At 50.4% G+C, this 22879-nt stretch overlaps 1 protein-coding gene across 1 annotated transcript in view; it reads right to left on the bottom strand.

Annotated features, from left to right (window-relative positions):
• The window catches only part of LOC100914820 (zinc finger protein 93), a 31997-nt gene extending 10113 nt beyond the window's left edge, over window positions 1-21884 (bottom strand). The window contains exons 1-7 of the mRNA XM_031961828.1: window positions 21184-21884; window positions 19109-19199; window positions 18419-18697; window positions 10163-10321; window positions 9868-10037; window positions 8385-8482; window positions 6480-6577 (exon numbers count right to left, since the gene is read on the bottom strand). Of these exons, the coding sequence (XP_031817688.1) occupies window positions 6480-6577; window positions 8385-8482; window positions 9868-10037; window positions 10163-10321; window positions 18419-18697; window positions 19109-19199; window positions 21184-21884 (1596 nt within the window). The remainder of the gene's footprint in view (window positions 1-6479; window positions 6578-8384; window positions 8483-9867; window positions 10038-10162; window positions 10322-18418; window positions 18698-19108; window positions 19200-21183) is intronic.
• Window positions 21885-22879: the final 995 nt, after the last annotated feature.

The raw sequence follows: 22879 nt of genomic DNA, 5'->3' as shown, positions 1-22879 counted from the left end.
CTCCCTGTCCAGATTAAATAAATTTAATAAGTTTATTTAAGGAAATAAATAAATGCACTCACTGAGCTTCTGAGAGAACTTGGAGACGAGTGTTCCCGGCACCTCTGGAGGAGAGCCCTCCAGTCCCAGAGGAACGCTTTGTGGAGTCCACAGCGAAGCCTCATGGCAGACCGCGTGGCCTGCAGGGCGGCTGGATGTCTCTGAGAGCATCTGTGGGCGGTGGGCAGAAGCTCACTTGTTGGAGAGTCTGAAAACTCTGCAAAAACCGAGTTCTTAACGCCAACTCTGCGGAGGAGCCGGTCTGCATAGAACTGCCAAGAGCGCGGCCACAAGTTCTGGGCAGTCGTGGGCCAGGCAGCAGTAAGAACATTCTAGTGGACAACAACACTTTCTTTCTCTACTTTCAAGAGCACGGGGGTGACCTCCTCTGACCCTTACACTGGGGATAATTGCAGTCAACTCTAAAGGATGCACAGTAAATATTTACCCATGTATTATATTGTTTGCGACAGCCGATAAATTAGACAGCTAACACTAATGTTTGTCTAAGCCCTGGAGCAGGCTTTGAAATGGAGAAAGGGCAGGCAGTTTGTGGGAAAAGAGATTTCCCTGGCTCCCGGGGGCGGGAATCACAGCTTTCCCATTTTAGTAATTTATGCCTCCATCTCACAACAGACCTTGATAACCTGCTGACAGAATCAATAAGGTAACAAGCCAGTGGCAAGTAGAGGCCCGGTGTAGGGCATTTCTCGCAGCTTATATCATGATACACCCACTTTTCCTCAAAGCATTTATCACACAAAGGGTCAAGGTCGGCTACAAAAACGCACTGCACAAGGAGATGGGGAAACCTCATACCAAATCCCGCACCAAACAAACAGACCTTTATAATTACCCCAGAGAGCCAGCAGGGAACAGGGCAGAATAAGTGTGCTCTTCTTGGCTCTTCAGAACTTAGGACCCTGTGGGCATTCACTCCAGCAGCGCAGACTGCAACCTAAGCCTTCTGAAATTGCGCCTTGTCCCTTCCGTCTCCTAAAGTCTCCATAAAAATAATCCAGCCAACATGCTGGGGACTTTCCACACTTGAAGCCAACAGATCAGGCTATCAGTCCTTGGCTCTCTCTTTTCTATTTCCACTTTTTTCCCAATATTGTATTTTTCTAATAAAAGGGCAGTTTGTATTTTAAGATTTTTCTGACAGTCTCTGTTTGTGTCTGTGTAGGGTGGGATGAGGATGGAGGTATGGGTAGCAGAGGGCCAGTCTTGGAGTCTGAAGGCTAGTATTTCCCCTGACACATGCTGCTAGAGTGACCCAGGACAGATCCCTTCATTTCATCTCTCAATGCCCCAAGGAGTTACAACTCTCTAACACTCTAAGTTACAGATGAGTGACCTCCTGATCTGCATGGGTAGAAGGCATTCCCATACCAGAAGTTCTTCATATAAATGAAATCACAGGCCTAGATTTAAAAAAAAAAATGAAATTCCCTGTTCTAATTATTTACATTTCTTATGAATATTACTAAATTTATAATAACAAAATATTTAAACACAAAAAGAATCACCAGAGGGGATTCAACTTGGTAAGGAACATCTACTTGAAAATAAGTCAACATTATGTGTTCTGAGAAACACCAGAGGCAATCTCACTAAAAGTGGCATGAGAACAATAATAACCATTTGTTATACTTCTGTTCAACAAAGTACTAGCAATGCTCTATCAAATCCGGCCTCAGACACTGGCTAGTTGTGTGATCCTGGTTGATTCATTTAATCTCTGTCTGACTTAGTTTCCTCATCTGTAATAACAATATTAACATAATTGCATAATCTTCAAAAACTGCACCCCTCGCAGGGTGGGTGGGAGGATCAAATGAAATAATTGTACCGTGTTTAGCACAGTGCTGGGCACACAGCTGGCACTCTATAAATGCTCCTTCCTGTTCCCTTCCTCGGTATTTGGGCTTTCATTTAACACAGAAAAAGAATAAAACTTGAATGGCAGGAATAAGAGTGGAATCAATGGGGGAGTCTTGTTCCAAGTTCAGGAGACTTTGCTTCTTGTCTGGATCCATGATTTCACCCCCAGAGGGAACTCCCAGTGGAAAAACTCCCTCCTCTACATGACTTTTGGTCTCAGAGAATGGCCCGAAGGCCCCGAGAGGTCACTGAGTGTCAGAGGTAAGACTTGAACCTAAGCCCTCCTGACCCCAACGCTGCTTCCTATCCTGTGGTGACATGCCTCTTAGGAGGCTAAACGTGGAAAATATGCTATGTTAGGGTTGATCTGTCACTGCCGTTCAGTCGTTTCCCACTTGTCACGATCTTTTTCTTGGCAAAGATGGTTGGCTATTGCCTTCTCCAGATCATTTTACAGATGAGGAAACTGAGGCAGAGTGAAAAGACTTGACTGGTCACCCAGCCAAATTTGAACTCAGAAAGACTCATCTTCCTGACTACAGGACCAACGTTCTGTCCACTGTAACACCGAGCAGCCCACTTTGGGTTTAAGACCAAACAAAAGCAACCCAAAAAACTGCCCAAAATTCTCATTGAGAAGCAAAAAAGGTTTTTCTAAGAAAAAATCTACTTACAACTTGTCAAATCAATATTGTAGATTTAATGTAATATCAACAGCAACATCCATGGTAGGGCCTGTGAATCTGAAGGTCAAGGAAACTATCTCTACCAGCAGGGTGGAGGTGGGGGATGATGCTCTCTGCAACTGATAGCGGCCGAGAGCCCGTATGCATCAGAAACCTCCAATCCCGACCAAGGCCAGCTTTCTCTCCACTGTCTCTAGCACTAGACAAAAGCATGATATTGAAATGAGTTTCAAAAAAACCAAGCGGCTCCTTCCCCACTGGAGTACACAAGGGTCAGCAAAAGAACTACAACTGATTAACAAGCCTGTAAAAGACTGCTTCAAATCTGACTCACTAAACAACAAAAATCAACACAACTCGAGGTTTACCTCCCACCCAGCAAAGTGATCGAGGACAAAAGATGAAAATAATTTCTCTGTTAATTTGGGTTTGCTGCCCAATTTGCTACCTTCCTCATTTTTTACAATTCAAATTCAGTTTATTAATCCTTTCCTCTTCTATTTTGTTGATGTCTGCTTTTGAGAGAATTTTCCCCAGGATGTTTTAGCTGAATTCCAAAATTTTTGTTTCATGATGACCATTTTCTTTCACATAATTGTTGTTTCAATGATTTGTTCTTTGACCCACTCATTAGTCAGGATTTCGTTAAGTCTCCACATGACCCTGTGTCTTTTGTTTGGGACCTGGACTGATTATCAGCTTTATTGCATTGTGGTCTATAAAGGATATGGTTTTTGTTTCTGCCACTTTACATTTGTCTTTAATATCTCTGTGCCCTAATACAGTTTCAGTTAAAATAATAAAAGTTCCATGGGGTGAAAGATGATGCTGGGAAATACATATATTCCTTCACAGTTCTGTTTAGGAGATGCCATTAACTTTTTTAGCTCTAGTTTCTCCAGCAATTTGTTCAATTCTGTGTTTTCCCCCTTTAATTTTGTTAGACTTACCAAAATTGAGAGAGGGATATTTAAAATCTCCTGTCACTACTGTTTTGAAAATCTATACTTTCTTATGATTCAGTTAATGTTCCTTGTATGAATGCTTGATGTGAAGGTATTTGGAACATATGAGATTAATGATGATATGGGCTTGCCAATCATAGTTATTTTGGGTAAAATGCCATTTTCTTGTTAATCTTTTGGTTGTGAATTGTCTGTCTGAAAGCTCCTGCTTTTTCATTATTTACCTGATATATGATAAATTTTGTCCCAGCACCTTATCTTTATTTTGTGCAAAAAGATGAAAATGCTAAGTGTTGGGAGTGCTACAAAAAGACAGGTATATTCATGCACTACTGGGGGAATCTGAGAAATGGACCAAAAAGTTTTGAAGGGTCATCACAGAAATTATATTAAGAAGGTACCAGAATGGTTTCCATCTCCTTTCATTCAAGAGGTACTTCTTGAAACATATGCTGAGGTCAAATACAGGAAGGCCCCAGATACACAAAAATAATTGTAGTGATGTGCTTTACATTTGATGTCATTGACTGGCAAATGGCTGAACTGTGGTTCATAAATGTCATGGAGTTTTACTTTATTATAATAACTGATTTCTAGAAAAATTCAGATAAGTATGGAAGGTATCTGATTATGTAGCATATGTTAATATATAATATATATTTTATATATCTAATATGTCATGTGTGTTATATATATATATATGTATATATATATATATGCATACATATACACATATATATACATATAAAGTAAGAACCCGCCCAAAAAAAGCACAATGACTATGGCTATATAAATACCATAAGAAGCATGAATAACTTATAAGTACTAATGCAAAAAAAAAAAATGTAAACAGAAGCAAGAAAACAGTACTAAAATGTCGACTCGCCACTATGGGAATGCAAGGTTCTGTTCTTATGAACAAGCTTTGCCACCAAGCATCAAGAGAAGATGCCCACCCTTATTTTTTGAAGAAATACAGGGTTACGGGTGTGGAGCATGCAAATGCTATGTAACCAGAGAGATATATAGGCTACTTTTGGTGAATAGCCTTCCCTCCACCTATTTTCTATTATCTGTTATAAGGAATGGCTTCCTGGTGGGGAAGGAGACACATATAGAAATGGAGGTAATGTGAAAAAAGGAAATCGATAAAGAAAAAAATAAAAAATGAAAATAAAACAAGACAACAAAATATATCCAGAGGCACTTGGAATATGGATGGTGTTACACTCTCAAGTTTTGGGTGACATCACAAGGTTGTAACCCTAAAAGACTGGGGACTGGGGAAAAAAAAAAGAAAAGAAAAGAAAAAGAAAAACAAAGAAAAAAGCCAAGAGGCAGATCCCCAGGGGAGAATCCACACTCCAAATATCCAATTAAATGTCCGTAAAAGAGGAGTTTGTTAAAACTAGAGAAGAGAACAATGGAGGAAAGACTTGTTCTTGAGAAAACATAGGTTGGAACTTGGGTGGCCAGTTTGTAGGGGATGATACTCGGGACCTCGTGTAACATGGTGTTTCCTGGTGAACTCCATCTGGCGACAGACAAGCCCCAAATGGCCCAAAGCAAGAAGCAGGGGGATGATGGCTTTGTCCTGACCTGGACAGGAGCTTTCCCCCCATCCAGCCAATAAGAGGATTAAAAGTGGGAATGCTAGATGCTATCTAATAGATCCAACTGCCCCCACCCCAATATGGAAGAGCAAAGGTCGGGGGAGATAGGACAACTTTAACAAGAATTTGGTGCTTAACTGCATGGTGACTGTTGACGGTCCCAGTCACTGTCCAATAAGCTCCAAATGAGTAACACCACAAGGTACTTTTTGGGGAGTACGGAGAGATTTGGGGAGAACTGAGGAGTAACCACCAGAACCAGGGAAAAGCATCTGGCTGGGGACCTGAAAAACGGCGCTGTCCCCGGTGCTGACACTTAACGGTCACCGAGTAAATGGCGCCAGGGGGCGCCAGAGCACACGCGGTGCCAGAGCGGGAAGCCTGCTCAAATCCGACCTCACATCCCGCCTCGGGCACTTCCCAGCTGTGGGAGCCCGGCAAGGCCTGTCTGCCTCAGTTTCTCCATCTGTCAAATGGGCCGGAGAAGTAGCTGCCGACCGCCCCTGCGTCTCTGCCGAGACAACCCCAAAGGCCTCTCGGAGACAGGCTGCAGAAAAGCGGATCCACAAAGTGCCCAAAACGTGTTCTACCCAACCTATGCAACGCGAAGCCATTCCCCATTCTGTTAAGAAAGCCGCAGAGCGCCCGCCCGCCCCAGTTCCTGGCCGGCAGTTTGGCGAGCGCACAGGAAGGCTCCGGGCCCTCCCCACCGACCCTCCCGGACCCTGTGTTCCCTCTCTGCCCCAGACCCGCCCAGGCGCCCATCCACAGACCCGGTCCTGCTGCTCCCTTCCCGCCCCACTAGCTGCACCCACTGGGGGGGCACTATTTAACCTCAGGGGACGGATCCGTGCCATGGCCGCCTCCAGGCCCTCAGACTGTAAGCTCGCCCAGGGCGGCCCGTTTTTGGTCTCTCGGCAGCTCCCTCCTGGGCTTGGCAAGTGCCTGGCCCCCAGGGGTGTTGCTCCCCGCTGCTCCTCCACCCACCCCGCGTTTCTCCGGGCAGCTGTTCCCGGCACCTTCCTGGGCGGGCTCCGGCCAGAGGGGGGCAAAGGCTGCCTTCCCATGCCCCCGACAGGATCTAGTGGGGGCCGGGCGGTTCTGCCGAGATACCCCCCCCCCCCCATCATTCAGGGCAGCGCATGTTAGGCGCCTGTCATGGGCCGGGCTGGGCCGGCCCACCTGGAGGGAACCCCCCCGCCTGGGGGGAGCCCCACCCACGTGCACCGAAGAGCAGCAAAGCTGGGAGCTCTGCCCCGCAGCCGGGCCGGGGCCCCAGCTCTCTCCCTCACCTGGGCCATGGCCGTCAGGAGCCTGGCAGCCATTCCTTCCTCCTCCTCCTCCCGCGTCCTCCATGCTTGGGAAAGGGCAAACTCTCTGGAAGGCAGGCCTGAGGGAGGAGAGCACAGTGGTGAGAGACAGCGGTCCTGGCCCGCCCCCACCTCCCCTCCAGCTCCGGGGCTCTGCCCTAGCCGGGAAAGGGCCCAACTGTGGGACTCCAGGGGCCGCCCCCCTCTGGGATCCCGGGAGCCCCCGGCCCTGCCAGGCCCCCTTCATCTGCCAAGGAGAAGGACGGCTCCAAGGCATGAGCCAGTAAATGGGAGCAAGCGGCTCACTGCCCTGGGGAAGCCCCGGCCCATCCAGATGGGCTCCCACCTGGGACTCGATGTTGGGCCGAGCCATGGCTGCACCACTGCTGGAATGACGGGGGAATCAAGGAGGGGGCCAGCAGGTTGGGAGAAAGCAAATCGTGGCTACAAGAGGGGAAGTGACGGGCCTGGGGCCGGTGGTTAGCAGAGGAAGTAGCAGAAGCCCCCTCAGCCTCATCAGACCCCCGCCAAATAGGCTGATCACACCCTCCTCTTCCTCTTGGTTCTGGCCCCCCCAGTCCCCAGACTACAGGGACAAGGCTGCTGAAAGCCCCATTGGGAGACTGAGGCCCCCGGAGCCTCTGGCTAGCTGCGACCTGGGCTCCCAGACTTCTGATGTGGGTGCTTCCTGGCCATGGTGATGGGGTCTGCTGCATGCTCTCTGTTATGGCAATTGCCAGGTTGTTAATTGTGCTTTAAGCCCTTTGCTCCTAGCTTGGTTAAGCCAGGGTCCTGAGCAGGATTAACATGTGCCCACCCGCCTGGAGACCACACTCGCAGAGTTCTAATCCTGAGGCTGGATCCATCCTACACCAGCTCCCCAGGCCAATGTGGGGCTCAGAAGCCCCCGACTCTCTGCTTCTTCCTTACCCACTGTCCCGGGCCTGCACTCTGGGGTCACCTCCCCCCAGCTAAGGCAATTCTCCCTTCTCTGCTCCCCCACTGGTTCCACCCAGGGGTCCCCCCCTCCCTCCTCCTCTACCACTCAATACCTTCAGAGGCTGGAGGGTGGCGGGTCAAACAAACCCTGTTTGGCCTACAAAGGCCTTCACTACCTCCCCCAGACCCGCCTGTGTGTCCCATCCCTTGTCTGTTATCTCCCCTTGGGATGGTAATCTCCCAGAGGGCAGGAGTTGCCCCCATCTGTACCCCCTCTGCTTAGCACAGTGCCTGGCCCCCAGTGGGGGCTTAATAAATGCCTGTTGAATGACTGGTGTCAGCCGCCCCCTCTCCCAGCTCTGTCACATACCCCTCCTCCCCAAGCCGGCCATGACGCCATTATCCAAGCTGTGCCCAGCTCCACCTGCCTTGGGCACCCCTGGGGCCCTGCCCTTGCCAGGCTTACAGCCCCGGCACCTCAACAAGAGTATGTGACCCAGCTCGAACCGAACAAGGTGTCCCCCAGAAAAAGCGCCAGGGAGAGCCCCCCAGCTCTAGCAAGCCCCCTCCCCCAGCTCCTCACACTGAGCGAGCCCCCCCTTCAGCTCCCTGGGCTGAGTGCCAGGGTGAAGCTCCCCTCTACACACTGAGTGAGCCCCTAACTCCACAGACCTATTGCCAGGGAGAGCCCCCAAGCTCCCTGGGTGGCCGGTCCTTCTTGGGGAGGCGCTTCTGCCTCACACCAAGACACCGTGGACATCCCCTCCTCCAACAGCAGCCATGTTAAGGGGCTGCTCTGTCCCGGGCAAGGCACAAAGGAGGAACCCTCCCTGCACCGGAGGCTGGGGCAGGACCCAGTGAGGGGCAGGACTGGCTGTAAGGGGAGGGTCTCTGTGCCCCACTCCTCCCCTGCCCGCCCGGGCCCGTGCTTATGGGCAGAACTCTCACCTCTCCCCTCGAGCATCAGGAAGAAGCGGTCCATGCTCCGGCTCCTGGGCAGGGGGTCCCAGCCAGCCCTCACTTCCTTCTTGCTGTAAAAGGGGGACCTGGGGGTTCCAAAGCAAGGTCACTTGGGACGGGGCCCTCCTCCATTCCAGGGCTAGCTCCCTGCAGGGCCTCAGGGTCAGCCGGGGTCAGGATAAGTCAAAGTCCTTGGTCTGCAGGGGGAGATGAGAAGGAGGCCGGCAAGCTGCCCCAAGGCTTCCAGGGCTGAGTCCTGGGTTCCGGAGCATCTCCGGCCTCTCTCCTCCTCGTCCTGCCGCCAAGCGACTCTGACTTCTCCCCCTCCCCCCCAATCCTTGCTGTTATCTCCCCCCCACCCGCTCCCCATCCCATCCCCATCGCAGCTAAAGGTGTGCTAAGGGAGCCAGAGTCTCACATCAGCCTCGGGTGCCCTCCGTCTGGGAGCTTCAGCCCTCTACAAGGGGGGGCAGCAGGAAGCCCCCCAGCCCGGTCAGCGGCCCTGGGGGGGGCCACCAAGCAGCCCGAGGAGCTGCATTCATTAGTAACCATCTAGGGGAGGTGGGCGGAGGAGGGGCACGTGCTTCAGACACACGGGGGAGTGCAGGGCGGGTCTGGGCAGAGACCCCCCGGAGGGTGACCCAGTGAGCTGCTAGGACGCAGAGGCGGGGAAGAGGGGGCGGCACCAGCTAGGAAGGGGGGACGGCTGCGCCTCAGCCCCATCTCTAACGGGGTGATAACGACAACAAGCAACTCCCGGGCTTCCCCGGAGCGCTGGGAAAAGGGCCGCAGCACCTAGAATAACCCCCAGATCTGAGGAGCCAGAAAAGGAGGAAACATCTAGGTCAGGGGCGGGAAGGGGGGACTGGGGAAGGAGGAGACGGGCGGGGGAGGCAGAGGAAAGGGCCGAGACCCGCCCCCCAGGCAGCCTGGGCTACCCCTCCTCCCAGTCCCCTCCCCCCCCAGCTCAGACCCCCCCCATCCTCTCCGGGATGCCCCCCAGGCGCAGGTCTCTCCGCTCCGAGCCCTTCCCAAGGCTTCCTGGCGCCGCCGCCAGCCGGACTCTGCACAGCGGAGCCCCCGCCCTGCCCCGGCCCCTGGGAGATCTCACCCCCGGGCGGGGGTCGGTGCTCCTAGGGCGGCGCTGGAGCCCCCGGGAGGGCGCGGCCCGGGGCTGCTCCCGAAGGAGGCTCCGCTCCCTCCGTGGCTCCCACGCTCACGCCCTCCCTCCCCGCGCGGGGGATGCCACGCACGCGCACTGAGGCCTCCCCGGCAGCCCCCGCTCACTCACGCAGGTGCGGGCGCTCATCCACGCGGCCCCCGCCCACTCACGCCGGGGCTCCAGGGCGGACGGGCAAGCGCACGTGTGCGCGACCACGCACGAGGGCAGTCACGCGCATGCACGCCCGCGCGCCCTGACCCGCGCACATCCATGGCCACAGGCCGGCGCGCTCCCGCAGCGCCCACTCACCCCCGCCTGCGCGGCTCGGCAGCCGCGCTCGAAGGAGCCTCATCTGCCCCTGCCCCCGCCCCCTCGCCCACGCGCGCGCCGGGTCCGGCGTCACCTCCCGCAGCCCCGCGGACAAAGGCCAGGACGCCCTCCCGGAGGCGCGCTGCGCTTGCGCGTCGGAGGGTGGCAAACTACAACTCCCGGCAGGTCTCGCCGTTCAAGTTCACAGGCCCGGGGCGGTGCCGATCTTGGCTGCGCCTGCGCACACGGAGCGTTCCCTTTCCTCCCTCCTCCCCCTTCCCGAGGCGGCCGGCACGCGACGGTGCCGTGGAAAGGTCCGGTCTCCCAGCGCAGCCCGTCGCGAGGAAACCGGGCCTCCGGGGCGCTCAGGCCCTGCCGCGGCGCCACCGCGCGGGAAGCGCCAGCCCGAGCTGGGCGCGAGGCCCACCCGGCTCGGGCTGCTCCCGGGCGGCCGCTGTCCCTCACGGAGTGAAAAGGAATCGGGCTGCAGGCCCTTCTTCACTCACACTCCCCGGAGAACCTCCGCTCCCCGCCCTCGCGAGCGCTTTAAGCTCTGCCCGGGGCGGCCTTGGGAGGGAGGAGCCCGGGGACGCCTCGTTAGACAGATGAGGAAACTGAGGCAGGGCCCGGGGCCTGGCTGCTTCACACGTCCGCGTTAAAAGGCGCGTGGTCGCTTCCGTGGGGCAGGAGGGGCGGGGAGAAGGTCCCTGATCTTTGGAGCCCGGGGGAGGACCCCGCGTGGGCGTCTCTCACAGAGTCTGCTCTGCGCACAAAGTGCCCGCTTTCCTTACAGCGGCAGAGACCCCTAACTGCGGGGAATTGCTCAGCCCGGCTCGCTCTGCCCCCCGGCGGCTGCATCTCTTAGTCCTGAGTGGGCAAAGAGGCCCGCGGTTTGAAGGCCCGCGGGGTCCCCATGCGGGAGGCCCAGGGACAGCGGGGTGCCGGAAGTCTGTTTTATTCTGAAATCCCTTTCTGTTCCCCGGCGCGGGGGCGCAGCAAGGGGCTGAGGAAACCCGCGGGTCTAATGTTGAAGCTCAGTCTGGCCCTCTGCCCCGACAACGAAGATTTCCCGATTTGCAAAGCTCGTCGGGCCGGGCCCATGAGTGGAGTTTCTCGGGGGGGGGCTTAGGTGTGTGCCGGAGGAAGTCCCTTTGGCCAGATCCATCCGAGGGAGAAGCGCTGAGGCTCCCAGACCCACAGCGGAGGGACGAGGGGGCGCGGGAGCTGTGGCGAGATTGCGTGGGCAAAGGAGAGCGAGGAGTGCGGGTCGCCCCAGCGTTGACTAACCCCGGAGCAGAGCGGGGAAGAATGGCACAAGGGGCGTTGGCCGCAGAGGCGGAGAGAGAGCTCACGAACGAGTTCTGGGGGGACCTGTGGAGGCGGAGATGCTGCAGGATGGAGGCGGGCGGGGGGGTCACGGGAGACCCAGACTGTCTGCGGGGGCCATCTACATGGAACTGAAGCCGATTGGTTCAACAGATGACCCTGGAGAAGGAAAGGGGGAGCCTTTGGGATGGGGAGGAAAGCCAACCTGGAGGGGAGGATGCGGGGGGGGGAGGAGAGGGATGGGGAAAAGAGGAAGGAGCACCGGGAGGGGGGGAGGAAAACCCAACCGAAGCAGAGGGCTGCTGAGGGAGAGGAGGGAGCAGGGGGCTACCAGGTGGACACCTCCATGGAGGGTTTGGCGGGGAGAGCTAGAGCACCCTAGTGTGAGGGGATCCCCCGGGGCTAGAGAAGGGGTTTTTTAAGGAAAGGGGAGAGGTTCAGCACTGAACCTGCTGAAAGTGAATGGACAGCTACCGAGAAGATGAGAGAAAAGAGTGAGAGAGAAAGAAACAGAAAGGAAGGGGGAGGAGAGGGAGATGGACAGAAAGAGATATGGACAGACAGACACATCCGGAGAGACTGAGAGACAGAAAGGAAGTGGGAGAGGAGAGAGATGGACAGAAAGAGATATGGACAGACAGACACATCCGGAGAGACTGAGAGACAGAAAGAGAAACAGAGATACACCCAGAGAGACAGAAACAGAGTAAGACAGACACAAAAATAGCGACAGGGAAAGGAAAGAGAGAGAGAAACAGAGACTGAAACAGACCAGAGAGACAGGGAGACAAAGAGACTGAGAGAGGAGAGAGAAAAGAAAAAGAAACAGGAATATACCAGAGATAAAAACAGAAACAGAGAGATGGAAACAGAGAGAGAGACAGAGTGAGACAGATACACATAGAGACAGAGGCAGAAATGACAGATATAGAGAGGAAAGAAACAGAGACAGATACACTCAGAAAGACTGAGAGAAAGACAAACAGAAACAGAGTGAGACAGACATGGAGACAAACAGAGAGAAGGATAGAGAAACAGTGAGACAGACATACAGATACAGAGGGAGAGAAAGGAGACAGAAAGAGAAAAAGAGGATGAGATGGAATAATGCTCCTTGTGACACTTGCAGACAGGCTACCTCTAGCCTTGGAGGACCACCCAATTGTCAGACTTGACAGAAGGAGGAGAGCTGGGGGGAGAGGGTGGGGGTGACCTCAGGGGGATAAATAGGGTGTCCATGGTGAATGGCCTTGATGGCCTCTGTTTTACCAGTGAAGGAAGAGTCCTCAGCCAAGGGAGGGGGGATGAGAAGGAATGGGAGGGAAGGAATGGGAGCAGCTTTCAGGTAGGCAATCAGTTAGGGAGGATCAAAAGCATGACCTCCCTGCCTTCAGAGCCTAGTTGAGATTGAACAACATGACTTCTGATTATTCTGTAAATGTTCCAAACGCTCCCCTTTGGGATTCCCCAGCTTCCTCTATGAACTTTTAGTAGCTTGGAACGTCCCAGATCCCTGCAGCCCCCCTCCTTTCTCCCCAAATACTTTATAAGCACCTTGCATCCAGCCTCCTCTGGGGGAGCCTCAGCATCTGCTGTGTGACACTCCAAGATCCAACTCACTTACCCAGACCAAAGGCCTTAATTTTGCCATCTTGACTGCCTTCTCTTAATTCAGGGGACAATGTCAGAAGGCTATGTGAGGTTCTCCCGCCTCATTCGGCATTGAGTTTTAGTAGTAGGAATAATCTCCAGAAGGGGTGAGGAAATTACATGGCCTGGCCCTGCCAAGACAGCCCATGACAATGGTGAGCTGAAAGCTAGGTACAGTAACCTCCCACTGCTGGACTTTCTGAGCTGATCATTTTGTATGGCCCTCAGATGGTTATAAATATCCCAGTACTTTGCCGACAAAAGCCTCTTCCCCCTGATCTAAGGGGTGAGGGTGAGGTTCAACCAGGGGAGAGGTGATGGGAAGAGGAGGGGAGGGATCCGAAAGGAGAGGACCATGGTGAGGATTTAGCAGTGGGCACGGGACTGGAAAGGGAGGAAAGTGGACTCAGATTCGGACCCCATGGTGTGACATTTGACATTTAGATCAATGATGTGCATGTAGCTGGAGATTTATAGATGATGCAGAGAGAGGAACCCATCGTGGCTTGATCGTAGATTCAGGGTTTTTGTGGGAGGCGGGAATCCCCGGCTTTAACCTATTAAAGCAAATATAGTGGGTCTAGTGATTAGATCTATTACAATCTTTTAAATTAGAAATTATCAAACCTGCTGTTTGGAGGATAATGGCTTGATGGAGATCCTTCTGTTAACCAGATGTCCCAGGCTGCCCACAGGGAGACCGGGTCTAATGTTCTCCTGGGGGAGCTTCTGATGGAAAGTTCTAGGAATGATCTCATTCTGCCAAGTTTCATTTTGGGCCCAGAGTATTTATCCAGCAGCTACAGCCGGCGAGGTCAACTCGGCATCGTCCTGCTTCAGGGACACCCAGGATGAGCTCGCAAAACAGTGCAGCTTTTGTGAGATGAAACAAATCCTCTCTTATCACACTTGAGAAAATGTTACTGTCTTCTGACAACCAGAATTTGGGGGCAGGCTACTCGATTCTGATTAGCAGGGAGAGAAACACAGATCTGATAGAGAGCTGGGCCTGAGCCAGGAAGAATTGGGACTCCTGCGTGGACCCGTCCTCCCCTGCCCTAGGAACCTGGGCTCCATCCCGCCAATGCAGTTGGAGAGGAGGTGTCAGCCCACACTGGCAGAGGGAGTTTCCTCACCCTGGATTTCTCCTGGTCAGTGAAGTCACAGGACCAGTCCCTACCCTTACCAATGAATAAGTTATAAATTTTGAGTTCTAGCTAAGCCTTATGCTTTCCTTTTCATTTACAGAGTTGAAACCCCAGAGTCTTGAGATTTGTTTGCACAACTCATTTAGTGCCTTCCTGGAGCAACTTGTGTCTCAATATCAATATGCTTGATATTGTCATGATTGAAATTAAGGTAAACTGAGTCACAAAGCTCTGTGTACAGTCGGTTCATAAAGTAACCAATATGAGGATTTTTTTTCCGGCTCCCCAGAAAAATGAAAAATTGTGATTGAAGGCCAAGAGATTATTTTGTGTACAAAAGGAGGACTATCTAAAAACTAAACAACAGCATTGTAGATGGAGAAAACACAATTGGTTACAAAGTCAGTAGCAACACAGACACAGAACAATACAATTGGTTGGAAATTTGGAATGCGGGACTAGCAACAGAGCCTCCTTCCCTCTTGTTGATTTGGAAACAGATTTCCTTGACCCAAGAACAAAACAGTAATTTGCAGGAAAACTGAACTTTTAAACTTAGAGACATTGTGTGATTTGTAGGAAAGCTGAACTTCCAAATTAAACTCAGAGGTAAATGAAATGTAATTTAGGTGGTTAAGTGCCAGTAGTGCAACAAAAATTAAGTCAGGTATAGAACAGAATCAATTTGATTTTCTCAATTTTCAGTTCCCCTCTTTGATCAATGGGAGACATATCTCCCCTAGATCAGTTATGCGGAGCTAATTGTCTAACATTTAAAAAATACTGTCAAGAGCAGACATTAGCCTTTCTGGTAAAGGTTGGAACAGGCTTAACACAGCAACTAATACAAAGTCTAAACAGGATTAGAAGGCAGAGAGCAATAAGGTCTGTATACCAAAGGTGGTTATCAGGCTATTTCCTTGTAGCCAAGTGAGCCAAGAAGACAGATTCCACCAGGGGTTACCTGGGGAGATAGTTGTGTTTCTGTTATAACTTATCGAATTAGAGGCTGGTAACAATTTCCCTTGATTGGTCAAACATATTGTTCTTACATTAACCAATCATAGCATAATACTATAGTAAGAATATATAAAATAATGTATTAATTTGGGAGGGGAGATTTACAAATTACCAACTTAGCCAAGAAAACTCAGTTAACATAAAGATACCATGAATGAAAGGCCAAAGTGATACAATGATGGTCATCACTATTAAATCATATCGTTTCCTTGTATCCTAATAACTTACTCTTAATAATCTTTTAACCAACATTTGTATTTCGAATCCCAAATGTTCCATGTAGTTATCTGGCCCCTGGAAACATCTCTTGGGCATTCTGGAATAGGTCTCATTCTCAGGGTATTTTTTTTAACTATCAAAAATGTTTATGATCATGTACAAAATTAACAAATAGATTAAATGTTTCCCAAAAATTTAGATAAACATAGATTCAGGGTATTTTTGAAGGGAGCTCCTCCTTGAGATCTGCTTATCTGGTTCCAAAATACTTGCAAGAGACTAATCAATACAATTTAGTGCAACCTTATAAATTTGCTTTTCCAATAACTAGCTCATGTAGTAAAAATCAGCTCAAGCCTTATGGATCTGATCTTATTAGCCAAAGAGCAATGAAAAGTGTAGCAAATTAAGAATCAGAACCTAAAACTTTAGAGAATTTCAGTTACTACACACCACTTCCTGTTTTTCTCTTTACCTAAACCCTGATTCTGATAGAGTCACTGCCAACAACAGGCTGAAGGAAAAATCTTAAAAAGAATCTAGGGCATAAAATGGGCTCATCTGTTACTTTAAATAAAGATATATATATATATATATATATATATATATATATATATATATATATTTCAAAAGGGTAAAATATGATTTAAAAATTTTCTTTACAGTTATCAATGCAATTTTATATGTCAAATCCTTGATCCAGTTTAGAAAACTCTTTACTTAAAAACATATTCAAAGTCCACATATCCCATTAGAATATTTGGAAGCCAAGTAATACACATAGATCCTAGTCCTTGCAGGGGTCCTAAAACTATGAGGCCAGATGTGGCAGTTGAGGACGTTTATCCCCCTCCTCCAGGGCTATAAAGTTTCTTTATTTAAGGGCCCACAAAACAAAGTTTTTGTTTTTACTCTAGTCCGGCCCTCCAACAGTCTGAGGGACAGTGAACTGGCCCCCTATTTAAAAAGTCTGAGGACCCCTGAGAGAAAACAGCTTAATCCTGTTATTTTCTCAAAGTATATATATATATATATATATATATATATATATATTATTAGAAAAAATTGCATATTCTTTGCATCTTTGCCTTAATTTGCCCCTTTAGGAGGATATCATTTCCGTATCAATCTGAAAGATATTTCAAAGACTTGATATTTTTAAGGCCTGCTAGACTTTTTTATTTAAAGGTTTTAGTTCCAAATTCTATCCCTAACTCCTTCCTTTCTTCCCTCCTTCCCTCCCAAAGACAATAAATAATAAAATTTAGGTTGTATGTGTACAATTCAATAAAGAATTTTCATATTAGTCATTTTATATGAGAAGTCTTGGACAAAAGAAAAAAAAATAAGAGAAAGTGAAAAATGGCATCCTTTAGGTTGTTTTCAATCAATGAGTTTTTTTTTTTCTATAGGTGGATAGTATGCTTCATATTATCTTTTGGGATTGTTCAAGGACTTAATCTTATTTTCAAATATATAAATTACTTAACAAGTCCCAAAACTCATTTACTTGCTTAGAGTATGAATTTGATTACCAATTTGTTTTGAAAAGAGTGAGATTTTTCATATTTACATCCTATTATAGTTGTACAGAGCTACATTTTAAAATTACAATTTTACCTGCCAAGACTAGAGAAATTCTCTATGAAAGGAAAAGCAGGGACTTGGTTATAACACCATTAAAACCTCCAGGCGTAAGTCCAAGGACACAAATAACTTAATGTGGGTATAATAGGATATAGCATCCTTAGTTCTGTTTTATTTCAGGTAAGAGTTGTAGTTTTAGAACAGCGAATCATATAGAAAAGATCCACACTATTCACAAGAATATCATAGCCAGCATCAGAATTAATCAGGTGGGAAACAGTACATAGCACAATGGGAAGCTGATTTGAGCTGGATTTGGAGGCAAGTATCTTGGATACATACACTTGCTTACTGGGTGTGATTCTGCCCAGAGTTTCTGCTTCATCTTTTTTTTTTTTTTTTTAGAAACTTTATTTTCATTCAGAATTAAACAAAAAAAAGTAAAAGCAGAGGAAGGAAAAAAGAATGAAATGTCCACTTGGTTTGCTGGGAGGGAAAAAGGGGAAGAGAGGAAGGCTCAAAGGTAGAAATTCAATGTGATGATTGGGAGAAAAACTGGCTGTTAGTGGGGGGAAGGAATGGTTGGGAAAGAAGCTGGAGGTAGAAAAGAGGAAGAGATGGTGAACCTTGCAAGAGTGATGGAAGAGAGACTGGTTATAATGGAGGATTTCACTGGTTCTACAATACATATATGTGCAAAATGTCACCTTCTTAAATAAAAGAATCTCTCCTCTCCACCGCGTTCCAAAAAAATGTGAACAGCAGGAAAAAAACAATATAGGATGGATATGAAAATTCATCAGATGAAATTGTCCTGGGAGCTATGCCTGGACTAGGGATGAAACCCAGGCTCTGGGATTAAGTTTGTTAAGGAAATCAGGGGTTGACCAGCTGGGCTTCAAACCCAGACTCCTCCTTGGCTGGGAAACGGGACTTGAGTGAAACGGAGCAGGGACAGCAGTTCTACTCTGGGGGAGTGGGGAAAGAAGGGAGACTGTGTCCAACTCAGAATTCATGCTTTCCGCTGGAGACCTCCACCCATGAGGGACCAAATGAAAACGGTTCAAGAGAGGCACAGGAGAGCGGCTACAGCATTCCCAGGAAGACAGGCGGTGTGCAAAGAGGGGCGGGTAAGCTCCTATGCTGCTAACGCAGACTATGGGAGAGAAGCAGTCACTCTGTGCAGAATCCCGGGCAAGGAACGGAAAGCTGAGCCCTTTCTCTCATGGTCTCACTGAGGAGGAAAGGAATGAGCGCCTGGCGATGAGAACCGAAGCACCGAGGACACGGAGGATTTCTGGCCAGGACTGGGCGCCTCGTGAGATTGCCCAGTGATTTCTCTCGGGGTCGCTTACCCAGCCGGAGGGCGATCCGCAAATTAGAGCTGGGGATGAGGGAGCATCCCCACATCTCAGATGGCTCTTAGTTAGAAAGAGCTGGTCATTAACCAGGAAAAGATGCTCCCCCGCCCCCAGTCATCACATCATTCCGAGGGAACTCTGGAAAAGCCCAATATTGGGATTTCTACCTAATGTCCCAGAGTCTCGCCAATAAGGGCGAGGGACAGGAAAGCACTGACCAGGGTAGAGGCTCGGCCTCACCTTTAAAATTGGGGGCTGTACCTGAGGGTTCCCTCCCAAGGGGATTCTGCGCTCCCCTGTGTGGGGGGAGCAGCCCGGGCGACCCCGAATGACCAGAAGGGAGGAGCTGCCCTTGGCAGCGGCGGGGAGTTTGGCAGGGAGGGGGGCTCGGGCACGCTGGGTTTCAGGGGCCTCCGGGAACGCAGCAAGCTGGTAGGTCACCACATGGGGGGTGGCACAGGAGTGGGAGGCGGACAGAGCTTTGGGAGGGTCTCGCACAGGGAGGCTTCGGCCCAGGTGCTTCACAGAGGATTATGTGGCAGATGTGACTGCCCCACGTGGAGCCCGTGCCAGGAGAGAGGGGGCGGGGCCGGCTAGCCCAGTGCCCCGCCCCGAGTGAGGGAACGGCCCCTGGCAGTGCCCCGGGCGCCCGGGCTGCCTTCTTGCCCTCCTCATCCCCCCCAGGCCCCGCACCCCACCCCAAAGGACTTTGCAGCCTTCTCTCAGGCTCCCCTAGGCTGTAAGCAGCTGGAGGGCGGACATTATTTTTTGTCTGGGTCTCTCCAGTGCCAGGCCAGCCTGGCATAGCGCCTGGCACAGCGCCTGGCCCAGTCCTTAACGACTGCTTGTCCGCTGGCTGGTGGGTCCCCCCACGGGCGCTGGGCCCGGGGATGCGCTGGGGAAGGAGTGACCCCCCTGAGTATCACCAACCGCTGGACCCCATTTCCCAGGAGCACCCGGTGGAGGACTTTTTATCGGACCACAGACGGGCAGGGTGCATTCTGGGGGTTGTAGTTCTTTGCTGGGCAGGGGAGAACAGATTGACCCGTTCTGAGAGGGGTGCCGGCAAACCTGTGTAGGCGCGTGTCCCTGCGTGCGGGGGCTTGTCCACGCCCCAGGGCTTGTGTAGGTGCCCGTCAGTGCATTCCCTTGGCTCTGAGGGTTCACATATGGCTCCAGGGGCCGCAAACTGTAGGCGCTTAATAATGTGAGTTGATCGATTTCCTATTTTAAGGGAACCTCTTCCTGTTTCTCAGCTCTACTTTTTTTTTTTTTAAGCTCTTTATTTTTCTTTTCTTTTCTTTTTCTTTTTCTTTTTTTTTTAATTTAATAGGCTTTTATTTACAGGTTATATGTATGGGTAACTTTACAGCATTGACAATTGCCAAACCTCTTGTTCCAATTTTTCACCTCTTACCCCCCACCCCCTCCCCCAGATGGCAGGATGACCAGTAGATGTTAAATATATTTAAATATAAATTAGATACACAATAAGTATACATGATCAAACTAAGAATCAGACTCTGAAATATTGTACAATTAGCTTGGGAAGGAAATCAAAAATGCAGGTGGGCATAAATATGGGGACTGGGAATTTGATGTAATGGTTCTTAGTCATCTCCCAGAGTTCTTTCTCTGGGTGTAGCTGGTTCAGTTCATTACTGCTCCATTGGAAATGATTTGGTTGATCTCATTGTCTCAGCTCTACTTGTGAGCCCATGATTGAGGTCTCGGGTCCTCCGTTTCCTCCCCTGCCATGAGCTCCTGTACAGCTGCCTCCCAGGGTCCCTGGGGGACCCAACTGCATCGGGTCTTTAGTTTAAAGCATTGTGGAAATGGGAGCTGGTCTGTGGGTGGATCAATGGCTCAGCAAACATGTATTAAGTATCTCTTATGTGCCAGGCACTGTCTGACTACAGCCTGAAGCATAGTATATTTTCCTTCCTTCCTCCCTTCCCTCCTTCCCTCCTTCCTTCCTTCCTTCCTTCCTTCCTTCCTTCCTTCCTTCCTTCCTTCCTTCCTTCCTTCCTTCCTTCCTTCCTACCTAACTTCCTTCCACCATTATCAACAAGTTATTTTATATGGTAAAAAGATCCACATTAACTTACAATATAGGTAGGTCATTTGAATAGCCACATGAAAAATCCAGGCTTCATTTATGTATGTCATGGAACGTCCTGTTTTTCATATCCTTTCTTCCATATATATCGAGGGGATCACAAGATGGTTTATATAGGATGATATTTATAGCACATACAGGATGGCATATAAGTATACATAGGACCTAAGATCTTTCTTATTGCCCAAGCATTTAAAACATTCAACAAAAACTCCAGCTCAATAGCTATCTGACAAGCTCTACTCAGTATTCAGGGAAGAATCAAGTACTTTAAGAGAGAAACTAAACAGTCTTACTTGGGAGATTTGGCAAATCCCCTCAGCCAACAGCAGAAGCCATAGGGGAAATGAAGTGAAGCATCTTGTGGCTGGCAACATCACTTGAGTATGAGCATCGCTATCCAAGCATGGAGCACCTTCTCGGAGAAGGTATACAGAGGTACAGGGAGCCCTGCTTTCAGGAAGCTCTCACTCTTGTGTAAACCCTCTCAATTCCCCATAAGGCCTTGTTGCTATTAATTATTTCCAAGGTACATTCTATATCCTTTGTTAGTCTACAGAGCTTTGCGTTTTGTCTCTGTCTGAGGTGGCGAGCCAGTGCCCTGAATTGTGCCCTTAGCAGGTCCTAAGCAAGTCCTGGACCGGACTCCTCCCGCTGGTGGACCCACTCAGTATTGGCCCTCTGCAGTAGTGGGCCACCTTGATGGAGCTCAGTGTTCCCTAGCCCATTTCAGCCGCCTTCAGGGCGTTTGGAACAAATTGTTCTGGCACATCCATTCCCCTGGGGAAGTCTTCCCATGCTGGCGGCAGACATTCCCCCTAATTAATTGATGACTTGCAGCCATGTTGACATGGAGCCATTAAGGAAGTCTTAGGATCTTCCCTACGAGGATGTTGGGAACCGCCCATTGCCATCACCATTTGACACATGGGCAAAGTGAGTCTCAGGAGACACTAAAAATAGGAGATTTAACACCATTTTGGTCCTAGAGGGCAGGTCACCTCCTTCTCTCTCCTCCTCAGGGTGGGGAAGATGGACCCGGGGTGCAGACAGTTGGTGTTTGAGGGCCAGAAGGGCTCCCAGTAGCAATCCAACTGGATGGAAAGCCCCCAGGTCCCAGGTTCCAGGCCCAAGCAGGTACCTGCCTGTGGGCCCACTGCCTCCTAATAGGCCTCTAAAGCCCCTTCCAGCTCTAATCGATGGTCCTGTGGGTGTGAAGGGGACAATCGAGGGGTGAAGAGTAACTTCTGGGGAACAGGCAGCATCTGAGGCCGGGGAGGGCAGGGGAGCTTGGTGTGGGCACTGGACGAGGGAGGGGTCCCAAAGGTCAGGATCCTGAGGAGCGAAGGTAGCAGGGGAGGGGGGGCCTTGCAGGGAGGAGTGTCCCACGCTGGGGTTGGTGAACATCGTGCTCTGAATGAAATGGGAGGGAGATGAGGGAGGCTGGCAGGGGAGACTCGTAAAGGTCTGCCGAGCCTTTTCTGGGAATCGGGGAGCCCCTGAAGGCGTGGAGCAGGGCAGGGAGCAGCTTGGTCGGGCCTCTGGCAGTGCCACGCTGCTCACTGGTGCCCGCAGAGGCGAGGGCATCTCGCCTTGGGAGCGGGAGACTGGCCTCGAGGGAGGCTGTGGTCATAGGCTAGAGTGGGGGTAGAGGCTCGGGAAGAGGCCGTGGGAGCCCACAGAGGAAGCTGGGGCAGGCCAGTGAGGCAGCAGGACGTCCGCGTCAGAACGCAGAATTCGGGCCCTCAGCGTAGCCGGCTGGGGCAAACCTGGGCTCTGGCACTCGTGGGCCCATCCCTTGCCTGTGAGTGGGACTTGACTCAGGGACTCTCCCTTAGGAGCGGCTCCTGCTCCCACCCAGGAACTGTAGACTCCAGACCGGCCTGGCCAATGGGGCATCCTACCTCCGTGACGCGGGGCAAGTCTGGCAGGCTTGGGCCCCCTTAGTTCTGCTTCTCAGCACTGAGTCCTTCCTGGGGCAGGGACACCGGAGAGCAAATGCCTTTAGGGATCCGATGGCAAGCCTTCTCTTTCCTGAGCTGCCTGCTGCCTTCTCTCCTGTGTCCTCTGCCCCTAGGTCTGATATAAGAACCTGCATTTTACAAAGCATCAAGGAGTCTCTCTTCCAGCTTCCAGCCTCATTTAACCTTCTTCTGTCTCAGTTTCCTCACCTGTAAAATGGGGATAACAAAAGCCCCCACTTCACAGGGTTGTCATTAGATCAAATGAGAGGCTCTGTGTAAAGCAAACATTAAAAAGCCATGCTAATGCTACCTGATGTTATTTTTAATATTTTAATATTACTCTTTGTGGTGGCTCCACAACTCAGAGCAGGGGGGTCTCATCTCCTCCTCTTTCCCCTTCATCCCAACAGAGCTAAAAACAAAGACAAAAATCCTCTGAAACTAGCCATCCCCCCAAATCTGGGGAAAAGTCCCAGAAATCCTAGCGATTCCCAAATGCAAAGGACTGATAATGGAGAGGGACCCACTCCCCCCAATGACAACTTGGACGTTTCTGCCTTCTCAGAAAATGGATAAGTACACGTTGAGACACAGCCGGGGAGGAAATTGCTTGTGGCA

The sequence above is a fragment of the Sarcophilus harrisii genome, chromosome 3 (assembly GCF_902635505.1).
Source record: "Sarcophilus harrisii chromosome 3, mSarHar1.11, whole genome shotgun sequence".
Classification (NCBI taxonomy): Eukaryota; Metazoa; Chordata; class Mammalia; order Dasyuromorphia; family Dasyuridae; genus Sarcophilus; species Sarcophilus harrisii.
Note: the sequence above shows the minus strand (reverse complement) of the source record. Positions and strands in the feature narration are given on the sequence as shown.